Source organism: Ictidomys tridecemlineatus, unplaced genomic scaffold (assembly GCF_052094955.1).
Source record: "Ictidomys tridecemlineatus isolate mIctTri1 unplaced genomic scaffold, mIctTri1.hap1 Scaffold_165, whole genome shotgun sequence".
Classification (NCBI taxonomy): Eukaryota; Metazoa; Chordata; class Mammalia; order Rodentia; family Sciuridae; genus Ictidomys; species Ictidomys tridecemlineatus.
Window position 1 is genome coordinate 430276 of NW_027521443.1, and position 12296 is coordinate 442571.

General features: G+C 43.2%; 1 protein-coding gene across 1 annotated transcript in view; it reads left to right on the forward strand.

Moving 5' to 3' along the window:
* Nucleotides 1-1104: 1104 nt before the first annotated feature.
* LOC144372815 (SH3 domain-containing kinase-binding protein 1-like) overlaps nt 1105-12296 on the forward strand; it is a gene marked incomplete at its 3' end in the record, with an annotated part of 150745 nt that continues 139553 nt past the window's right edge. The window contains exons 1-2 of the mRNA XM_078036057.1: nt 1105-1202; nt 10518-10674. Of these exons, the coding sequence (XP_077892183.1) occupies nt 1105-1202; nt 10518-10674 (255 nt within the window). The remainder of the gene's footprint in view (nt 1203-10517; nt 10675-12296) is intronic.

Here is a 12296-nt window from a genome sequence, read left to right on the forward strand (position 1 = left end):
AATAAAGAGAATGAGAAAACCTAATGTTGACAGTGTTGGAAAATGGAATTGTCATGCTCTGATAATTGCAATGAAAAATTGTCATAACCCTTCTGCAGAGAAGTTTAAAATATATATCAAAATTTGAAGTGCACACTTTCCTTTAACCCAAGAATTCCAACTCAAATAACTTATGTATAGTTATTATGGCAAATTTTTAAATTTTACCATGAAATTGATCATTGTAATCAAGGTCCCCATTGGCTAGGGATCAGACCTCAGGTCCCTGGGGAAAGTCATTGGGCACCATTGCATTGCTCACACCCATGCCTTTCCTGGGGGTTGCTTACAATCATAAACAGCCCTCCTTCCAGAGATGTCTCTCTCAGCTCTTGGGCCATAGTTTCACTGGATTGGTAACATTTTTCCCATTAACTCTAGGACATTCTTATATATTTTGGAAATTCAGACTCAAGTGTTTCCTCACATCTACAGGTTGTCTCCTGCGCTGATTTTTGTCCCCTTCTGTAGTATGGGCAGATGTTGTCCATTATCTATTCTTGCTTTTGTTGTCTGTGCTATAGATGTTGTATCAAGAAAAATAGAAAGAAAGAAAGAAAGAAAGAGAGAGAGAGAGAGAGAGAGAGAGAGAGAGAGAGAGAGAGAGAGAGAGAGAAAGGATGGATGGAAGGAAGGAAGGAAGGAAGGAAGGAAGGAAGGAAAGAAGGAAGGAAGGAAGTAAAAAAGAAAAAAGAAAGAAATCATTGCCAAGACTAATGAGAATGACTGGACAATGAAGGGTTTTTTTCTCCTGTTTTTTTTCTAGGAAATTTGTAGCCATAGGTCTCACACAGGTCCACCTTGCCGACCTGCACAGGAGATGGTGCCCAGGGTAACACAGGGTCCATTCCTCCACCAACTGACCCCTGCTGGATCTAAGGTTCTGCCTAGATCTACATTGCCAACATGCCCAAGAGCCAGGGGACAGGGTAGCCCGGGTCCATAAAACCTCTGTGAGACCTCCACCAGAGCTCAGGTTTGGTCTGGACAACCTGCACCCACCAGCCAACCATGCTGGAGCTCAGGAATGCCTTCGCCCACTAGAACTCTCTCCAGAACTCAGGCATGGCCCAGGATCTCCTCTGGCCACAGACAGACACCAGCTGGGGCTCAGTACTGGCCCACATCAGCTTCTATGACCTGAACGGGAGCAGGAGCACAGGGTAAGCCCTGGTCTTTCACACTACCTGCAGACCCCAGGAGGAGCTCAGTCTCTGCCCAGATTGACCATGCAGATTTGCAAGGGAGCCTCAGCACAGGTTAGGCCCAAGTTCATCCTGCCAACAGGATACACTGCCTGGAGCTTAGCATCCACCCAGGATCGCCTCTGCCAACAGGAAGACATGTTCTGGAGCTCATACACAGCCCAGGTCCTCCTCAACGACCTGTGCAGGAGCAAGAGTTCAGGGTAGGCCCAGGGTTATCCCACCACCTGCAAAACCCCACAGGAGCTCTTGCTCCTCCAAGATCTGCCTTGCTGACATGCATGGGAGCCCATTGCACAGGATAGCCCTGGATTTATCCCGCCACCAGGAGATCCCCTACAGGAGCTCAGGACTGGCCCAAATCTTCTTTGCCAACCTGCATGGCTGCTAGGGCTCAGATAAAGTGCAAGTCAATCCCTCCACCAGGAAAGTCCCCAGGAGCTCAACAAGAAACAAATAGCCCTGATAGATAGATAGATAGATAGATGAATCTAGATTATGCATATTCCTGATTTTTTGCATTTCCTGTCAGTAGGACTTCATGGATTGACTCTATTCATTAATTCAAGAGATTTATAGAACCTAATCCTGAATTGGGTGGGCCAAATGTTGTCCATGTAAAAATAAATCATGATTGTGAAATATTGAAATTATCTTCTCTGACTTGTCAACAATATCAACCATATTCACCAGAATATCTTATCTGAAATACTTGATTTCACTCTGGAAACTTATAAGAAGAACCAGAATTTCCAAGCTGGCAAAGAGCTCTATACATGAGGCAAAACTGTTGACAGTTGCTTGAAAACAGTATTTTGGTGATGTTCATGTGGGTGTCTGCACAGCTAACTCACCAGAGGTTAATCATACACTGAGCTCCTATAATTCAAGAAAAAGTAACAAACAGCCTATTAAAAATGGGAAAAGACAAATGTAGGTCATTTATAAAATATGACATACTATAAACTTGAGATGACATTTCATGTTAATATAGCTATCCAAAAAATATATAAAGTATGTGTATGTTCCTACCTAATAAAAGAATAAAAAGAATGAGAAAAATCTGATATTGACAGGGTTGGAAAATGGAATTTTCATGCTCTGATAATTGCAATGCAAAATTGTCAGAGAAGTTTTAGAACATATACCAAAATTTGAAGTGCATGCTTACCTTTTGGCCAAGAATTTCAATTTAAGTAACATATTTATTGTCATTGTGGTAATTCTTAAATTGATCATTGTAACCAAGGTCCAAACCAGCTGGGAATCAGACCTCGGGTTCCTGGGGAAAGTCACTGGACACCATTTCTCTGCTCACACCCATACCTTTCCCAGGGAGGTTGCTTAGGTTAATAAAGACAGGTCCCTTTGCAGAAATGTCTCTTCCAGTCCTTAGCCATGATTTCATTGGATTGGTAACTTTTTTGGCTATTAAACCCTAGGACATTCTTATATATTTTTGAAATCCACAATGTGAAAGCATTTTCTCCCTACTGCAGGTTGTTTTCTGCCCTGACTTTGTTTGTCCCCTTCTGCAGTATGGGAAGATGTTGTCCAATATCTATTCTTTTTTTTTTTAAAGAGAGAGTGAGAGAGTGAGAGAGGAGAGAGAGAGAGATAATTTTTAATATTTATTTTTTAGTTCTCAGCGGACACAACATCTTTGTTGGTATGTGGTGCTGAGGATCGAACCCGGGCCGCACCCATGCCAGGCGAGCGTGCTACCGCTTGAGCCACATCCCCAGCCCAATATCTATTCTTGTTTTGTTGTCTGTGCTATAAATGTTGTAACAAAAAACAAAACAAAAAAGAAACAAAAAAGAAATCATTGCTGAGACTAATGAGAATGACTAGACAATGAAGGGTTGTTTTCTCCTGTTTTTTTTTTTTCTAGGAAGTTTACAGCCATAGATCTCACATTTAAGCCTTCCACTCACTTTAAAGTGATTTGCATGTGGCATAAGATAAGCATCTTGTTTCATCTTTTGGCATGCAGGCATATTATTTCTCACTAAATTTTTTTATGGAATTGTTATGGTTTTATATCCATAAGATCACTATATGCAAATAGAGACATTTTTTACTTCTTTTCTGATTGGGGTGTATTTTCTTTCTTTTTCATTCCTAGCTACTCTGGTTAGGGCTTCTAGTACTCTGCTGAACAGAAGTGGTGAGCTTGGGCATTCTTGCCTTGTTCCTGATCATACATAAACAGCTCCCACCGCCACTGAGGATTATATTATGAGGTTTTCATATATGGCCTTTATGGGGTTGAGTTAACTTCTGGCGCTTTCTAGTTTATTGTGTATATTTGTTATGAAGGTGTTGAATTTGATAACCATGTGATCTTCATCCTTGTTTCAGTTGATTTGGTGTGTGACAGATGACTGTTATGAGGTGCTCAGGGAAATGAAAATCAGAACCTCAATTAGACATCACACCACATGCTACAGCTCTGTGTTTTCTTATCAAAAACCCACAAAAGACATCAAGTGCTAGTGGAGACTAGGGGGATTGGAACCCCTCTATTGGTGGGAGTGAAACATGGTGTGGCTGCTATGGAAACTAGTATGGCAGTTCCTCAAAAAAATTGAACTAGAACTCTCAGGAACTGGCCACACCATTTCTGTGTATTTATTTTAAAAAAACTGAAATTGAGTTTTGAAAAAGGTATTAGCACTTCCACCTTCATTCTAGCATTAGTCACAGGAGTTGGGATGTGGAAACAATTCTAGATGTCTATCAAAAGATGTATAGGTTTACAGATTATGGCTGATCACACATGAAGCTTCAAATAAAGAAATAATACCTTCAGTCCAGGACAACACAAGGGAGTCACAGATGACCAAAAGAAGTGGGCCAGTTCCACAACAAACACTGCGGGACTCCACACACATGATGTCTGTAAGATGGTCCAACTCATATACAGAGAGAGTAGAAGGGGAGTTGCCAAAGGTGGGGAATAAGGACATGTTAGTCACCAGAGATAAAATTTCAGGGATGCAGAGGATGCAAATCTAGAGAGCTGGGATTGTAGATATCCAGGCCGCACTGTTGTGACCTGGAAGTTAGTGAAGGAGGCTGCTTCCCTCTTCAATATTCTTACCAAATTCTAACAATAAATAAATAAATTGAAGTACATTCACTTCCACAGAGGCCTTGGAATATTTTCTAAAAAGAACCCACTATCTCCTTCAGATATTAAGTTCCTTCGTGTATCCATTGGTGTCTACATACTTTCCCCAAATTTAACAAAGATGTTTGGTTATAAAAGATTGTTTTTACAAAAGTCATACTGTGCATAATTGTAACTGGGACACACATCAGGCTGGGCAAAGCTTTCAACAATGAGAAGATACCCAAGTGACTTTGGACTCTGTGGGTGCTGAGTACATTACCCTATTTCCTGCCAGCTCTGCAGAGGCCGGCGCTGTGCCCACTGCTAACTGTGCAGTTTGCCAGCAAAACCTCCAAGCTGGAAAAATGCGCACACATCAAAAGTTCTGCTTGGAGGGTTAGAAGCCAGACACGGAATGGAGGCGCGATTGTAATTCAAGTGGAGGTCACACAACTCTTTGCAAAGCCTTTGTGAGAAGAGAATGGCACTCTCCCCAGGTGCGCTTTGGGGTCTCTCCAAATGACACGACTGCCAAGAGAGACCTAAGGCAGTTATGTGGCTTCTCTTCCTAGCTACCAGGAGGAGGGAGCGTATTTCGCTTGCCCCAAACCCAGTCAGGTCTCCTCTTGTTCTAGGCTTCCCTGAGGGTTCCTCCACCCTGAGAGAAAGCAAGGGCATCCTGCATGCTGCATCTCCCCAGGGAGGTCACACATAATTAACAAGCTTGAATAAGAGTGTGCACTTCAAAGACGTCATCCTCAGAGGATCAGAGATGGAATTGCTTACTATCTGAAGCTGGAGTTGGGTTCCAGGGGCATTTGTTTCCACAGATGGTTCCTTCTCCCGCAGCAGGCACCTGACTCCCAGAGCCCACTCAGAGGACAGATCGTCCAAAAAGAAGATTCAATCCCAAGTCCCCAGCAGCCTCCACAACACTCCCACTATATAAAAATGGCTGGTGATTTAGAGAGGAGGCCACTGTCAGCTCTGCTGGTCTGCTATAAGTGTTTCATTTGCTTGGTTTTCATTTTTATCAAGTAACCTGCTGGCCTTGAAATTGTAGAGCATCCTCCTTTGGCATCCTGGTATGTGATTTTCCTGTCTACCCTCATCTTTCACGTATCCAAAAGGCAGGAGCAGCTTGAGGCTTTGGCAGATTGTTCTAGGTTATTCATTTACAAGAAGTCATCCACCAAGACTTGAGTGGTCTGTCTGTACAACACTGGGCCACAGATCACCCATGTGCATTGCTTTTGAACAGGGTGGTTTGGTATTTCCATGTGGACCTGGTGGCCTCCCTTCTTGTCCTAGTGGAGAGCACGTTAAAGTGTAGAGCCATCATCAGGCAGTTAGGGGGACGGGAATGTGGCAGTGGAACAAATCAACAGTCATTAGAGCTTACTCTGTGCCAGGAAGTGTACTCCGTGCTTTACAAACACCCCTCATTTAAATGCTAGCCAACCCCCAAAGGGCAGGTCTCCATTCCCTGAAAACTGGAGTTCAGAGATGTTGTTCAGGGGGCACAAGAATGTGCTGAGAAAATGCTTCCTGGGTTTATATAGTAAAACGAGGATGATACAGAAGAGGTTATTAAATTGTTTGTTAAGTAATGACTTTTATAAAATTGAGACTATCCCAGCCACTGACACTGAAGAGATTTTCTTTTCAACTTCATCAACTTCATCTCCTCTTACCCCCCATGCCAAGTGTCTTAGGCTTCACAGAACCCAGAAGTCAATTCACATTTTATTTCAAACATGCAAACCCTTATTTCACACATGGAGAACTCAAGCTGCAGCCAAAGTCTACATCAGACAACATGAACCTGTGCTGACTTGTGTGGCCACCTCTGTAAATTGACGTCCCGGTCCTCATGAAAATAAGTGACTGTGCAAATGTCAAGCAAAATTAAAAAATGCACAAATGTATACACACATATGTGAGTACATACTCTATGTATACCTACATTTACACACATGTGCCCACACACGTGAGTACATTCTGTACATACACCTACATTCACACACATACACACACACACACACACACACACACATATACAGCAACTAACACACCTGCTAACAGAGGCCACTTCTAGGAAGGGCAGTGTGATTTGAGGAAGGAAGAGGACCAGGAGGTGAAGAGATATTTTAGCATTTTATCCTAAATACTAATCCTTTGTTTTACAGCATATATTCCTATATTTTACAGCCATTTCTAAAATTACAAAATAACTTAAGGTTAAATGCTGGTATAAAGTATGATTTGTTGAGAGTAAGTTGATTGACTATGTGCCAAATTTTGTGATAGGAAAACTGTCTTCAAGAAGTAAATCAAGTCATCCTAATGCCAGTCTCCTACCACCAAGGATGCTCCCTTGATGCTCCCTCCACCAAGGCCACCAGCCAAGATACCTGTTCCCAGAGCTGGGGATGCAGGTCAACAGCTCATAGATGCTCCTTCTCAGAGAATTACCTTACCTGGTGGGAGCCTCTTACCTTTCTACTCTGCCGTCCCTGAAGAGGTGGTCAGGGGAGCTGCTGGCAGCCGGGGCCTCACCTACACCCCGACATCCAGGGCTACCCGCCCCACCTCAGAAGATACTCAGAGCTGGTGTTCAAGCTCAGAGCTCCTGGTGGGATCAGCCCAGTGCTCGACTTCAGCTGAGATGTTGTCCTTACTTAGACTCTCTGCTCTGTTCTGTTGCCCCTGGGTCCCTTCTCCCAGGAGCACTTCCTCGATAAATTGCTTTCACAACAGGAATTGGAAGCTCTATGGCTAGGGAACCCCCATTACCCACCCCAATAACACTAGGCCTGAGAGTTTCCCAAATGAATTCAACGAGCAGGAAATTCCAAACATATTTAAAATGTCTCAGAACATACAGAAGAAACCCGCACCACCCTAAAATCATTTCTGAAGCCCCCACACCATTGATAAAACCTGGACAAAGCACAAGAAAACCACCAGTCAACACAAGATGTAAGTATTCATGCAAAAAGTCTTAAATTAAATGTTAACATCAAGCTAATTAAAGGTGACTAGCACATTAAAAGAATGATTCACCATGTCCAGATGAGGTTTCTAACCTGTTGGCATAATTTAGTCTACTAGGTGGTCAAAGGCCAGAAAAACCTATGATGTTGAAAGGATAAAAAGATATTTGATTAAATTCAATTATATTTTAGGAAAAGTGGATAGTTGGATAGCGCAAACTTGTATAGAGATAAACAATGTAAATATAAATGAAAACAACCAGAAAGTAATAAGACTTCATTTTGAAAGCAGAAAATACACATATTTCAATAGTTGATAATAAATTAGATAAGAAACACATGAAATTTAAAAAAGTCACCAATATTGTTATTTCTTATAAAAAGATAAATATTAAAAAAGACATCATCCTAATTAATAAGAGAGAAAATCTTAACATGTTTGCCAGGGAGACAATACAACTTTGGAACACACATGAAGTTGCTCAACTACACTCATAATTTTAAAAAAAACAGCAAAGATCACTATAAGGCACGGGTGAGAGTGAGCAGAAGCAGATCTTTCCAAGCCCCCTGTGGTGGAGCAAAGACTGTTGCACACTTTCCAGAGATAAGCTTGGAAATATCTACGAAAATGTAAAACAGATAAAATGGTAGTTCCAGCAAGTCTACTGTGCCTTTATCAAGTAGGCACAACCTTGGTTTACCCAAAATCTTATGTGAAAGGATGTTCATAGCAGTACTGATTATAAAACTCTGCAAACCACCTAAATATTCCCCAGTAAGAAAATAGTTAAACAAAACCCACCCATATGAGGTTGAACTATCTAATTCACACAGATAAATGCACTAACCACATGAGACGCAGGTCTTGGCAAACTTGACTATAAGGTCAGATAGTCAATGTCCCAGGCTTTGTGCTCTTATGGTCTCTGTCACAACTCCTCACTCTGCTGTGACATAGACAGATGGGTGCCTATGTGTCCCAGGAGTGTTGCTGTCACAGAAACAGGTGACAGGCTGAACCTGGCCCCTGATTTAATTGATTGATTGATGGGTAAATTGATAATCCATAGGTATTTATAGATGGATATACAGATTATTTGTGCATTTTTATGGAAAATATTCTGCATATTTTAAATTATATGCTTACATTATATAGGTGGTTAAATAAATGAATGAATCCTACAGAGTTCTACTCCACAGCTATGAAAGGAATGAGTAACCTGCATGCCAGGACCCCGAAGCTCTCCCAGACACATTAAGCAGAAAACACACCCAACAAGGTGTGAGAACAGTGGGCCCCAGGTTGTGTCTGAGTGTGTAGGTTTCATGCAGTGTCCATAAATGATGCAAGAACTGTCATGGCCTATGACATTAAGTGACTGGTTTTGAAGGGAAAATTTTAAAAAAATGACTTCCCTTTTATATTCTTTACTACTTTTTAATGTGGGTGTGTATATAGTTTTAACTCAAAAATGCATTTTTAAAAAGAAAATTAATACACTGTGTAGAGCGAGGGAGCATGGGCCAGTCGGCAGGGCACAGCAGGGGCCTGGGCCAACTGTCTGTGGCGTCTGGCCTGGGAGGGCCATGCCAGTTACTAGTGTTGAAATACAACAGGGTCAGGTGAAAGGCAGCCACTCCTCTGTGTGCCTGGAATTCGCCCCTGTCACCCTAGGCCCACCTCCCCAAGACCCCCAAGATTCATCAACCATGGGTTCTCGGGGAAATCCATCTATGTGCTGGGCTTCCCTGTAGTCATCTGTGAGAGGCGGCACTGCCTGGCCACCTGGCCTGGGTCTGCTGGAGGATGAAGAGAGATGACATATCTCAGAGCTCTCTGAAAAGCAGAATGCTCTTGGTCAGCACAGAACCATCAGCATCATCTTTTGGCACTTGGAGCCTATAGACAAAGACAGTGTGGAGCACGGGCCCCTCACACAAGAACATTTTCTCTTCACAGGCATCGAAACATGGCCTTCACACTTCCATTCCAGCATGGATAGTGCCTTGTTCAGCATGTGGATATCTGTCAATTCCCTTTCCCATCCGGAATCGAGGATAGAAAGTGTGGCTTATTCATCTGCATGCTCAGGACCCAGGAAAATGGCTGATGTTGACTCCCTATATGTTTGATAAATAAATAAATCAGGGCTGGGGCTCAGTGGTAGAGAGATTGCCTAGTACATATGAGGCCCTGGGTTCCATCCTCAGAACCACATAAATATGAATAAATAAATAAATAAATTGACATGTAAATCACTTTAAAAGAAATAAATAAGTAAATAAATAAACAAATCAGAAGGGAACAAAATAAGAGCCATCTACAGATCTCTACACTGGGAGGAAGATTCACAACTTCACTTCTCAACTGTTCCTGAGTAACTCGGTGACTACATTCATACAGCAGTCATATGATAAAATGATCAATGAATCATTGCCTGTCCCACTGGAGGGATCCTAATGAGTGTAACTGAGCAGCTACATGAATTGTGGTAGGAACTTAGGATGCAGGATGAGCCCGACCATTTCTGTCGAATCAGACAGTCATGAAACTATAACTTTTCATGGAGATAAGTACTGGGGAGGAAATGAATGAGGTCTGTGAGATCCCATAATAAGGAAGAATCTGGGTGTGTCTGGGAGAACGCCCAGGGAAGTCTTCCCTGAGAAACTGATGCTCAAGCCAAGACCAAAGAAAGAGAGAAGCGAGAATAAGCCAGATTAGGGAGTGGATTCTGTTTATATGTCTAAACAAAGTATATGCACCATCCTGTGGTAAAGTAAGCATGGAGCCTTTAAGGGCCATGGGAGATGTCAGAGCAGGAGCTCAGGAGGACAAGAGTGATGCGGGGTTGCTGTGGAGAGGCTGCCCTGCCCTGGTATTCTGGAGCTCAGCCAGGACCCTTCCCAGCTTCCTTTGAGTAAGATGCTGCCAAGTGGTTATTCCCCGCTGAGGCTCCCAAGGAAGTGAGGTGGGAAAGTGAGCTCCGTCCTTCCTTTCTCCCTCTTCTGGATGGGACAAAGACAAAGGTGAGGTCCAAGAGAGGCAGAAGCCAGGGCACCCCAGGGAACCACTAGCCAACCTAGACTGGGAGGAGAATCCACTTGCCCTGTGGTTGAATAATGATATACTTGAAAGTCTCTTTGTCCCCTCAGCCTGGCTGTCAGAACCATAGAGGCAGGCATGAGCCAGATTGTGCGGCACCCTGTGGGTCATGTCCAGGAAGGTGGGATTTATCCTAAGAAATGGGGAGCCATTGAGAAGTTTGATGCAAGACTGCGAGATATGACCCAATGTTGTGTTTTTGCAAAGGTGACCCCAGTTGCTCCATGAAGAGTAACAGATGGCTCTCATCTTCCATCTCACTTTGCTCATTTTTTCCATCTCACTTTGCTCATTGCTTCCATCTCATTTTGCTCATTTGTGCCTTCACTATATCCGATAAGGAAGAGGCAAAATAATCACATACTTCAGGGATACGCTGTGATAAGGAATGGATGGCAACAGGTTGGAAATGATAAAAATACAGCAACACGAGCAGATAGGTGATGTTGAGTATCAGACTAAAAGTCAGCAGGCAAAATCGTTAGGGAGTTTTCAAAAACTAAAAGCCGAAGCAAGTTTAATCTCAATGGGCACAGAGGAAGCACCAAGCGCTGCTATTAGGATGGCGGGCTTTGAGGTCAGGATGCACCTCTGCCACTCACAAGCTTCACCATCTAAGGTGTGGTGCCTGGATCCTCTGCTCTTGGAGTTTCTCCCTCCAAGAGGGGGTACAAGAGAATTTGTGTTTCAGAATTTCTATAAAAGCTGCATAAATGTGAAGCTGACACTTGTACAGCAGCTCCTGGCATGGGGTAGTGCTCTCCTGTGTCTTTCATGGGAACGAGTGGGTCAAAGGACAGGAACTAAGCAGGTGTGTGGACTTAGAAGGCTAAAATTGATGCATGGAAGATGATAAAATATTCTGCAAACCATCAAGAGCATGCTGTCAGTGAAGACCAGGACCACGGTGGGATGGAGGAAAGAAGAAATCTTCCCATTTGTCCTAAAATCCTCACCAAGGCAGAGCCTGTCATTCAGGATCTCTCAACCGCAGCAAGGCAGACCTGTTCAGCCAGGTCATCTGTGGTTTCTGTTGGGAACTGGGGGGCAGCCTGAGCTGTCCAGGGTACTGAGTAGCATCCTGGCTCCACCGCTAGATGCCAATTGCAACCCCACCCCAAAAGACTGTCCCAGACACATTCATCCAGTGGGGATAGGAGAGGAGCTCATGGACACATCCCACCTATCAAGGACCTTGCTCTGGGAAGCTCACATTTTCTCCTTCTCTTGGTCTTACGGGCATAGTGTCACTGGAATATATTGTATTGCTGCGTAGTGATTATACAAAGTGGTGGGTTTCATAGTGGTATATTCATGAATAATTAGATCAATTTCCCTCTCCATACCACCCTCCTCCTTTCTGTCCTCCATTCCTGGACCTCCTTCCTCTACTCCAAGGGCCTCCCTTCTGCTCTCATGGCAATGCTTTTTATCCGACTCTTCCCTCTCACTCCACATATCATAGAAAACATATGATCCTTTTCTCTCCGTCCCTGACTTATTGTTCTCGAGTATGTAAAGGTCAGTGATGAGAGGGAGAGAATGCTTGGCCAGCATGCACCACTCAGCAGGAGGGATACCCTCTGAGAAACATCTCCACAGGTGGTTTTGTCATTATGTGAACATCATAGAGTGCACTTACGCCAACTGAGACAACCACGATGTCACTAGACAACATGACCCTAAGGGACCATTGCCCTGCATGCAGCTCATCGCTGACCAAAACATCATCATTCAGCATATAACTATCCTATTGGGTTTGATTTTTCTTGTATTTCTTCATTGGGGGGAATAAAGAATACCTAAAAATGGTTTCTGAGCTAATTCTG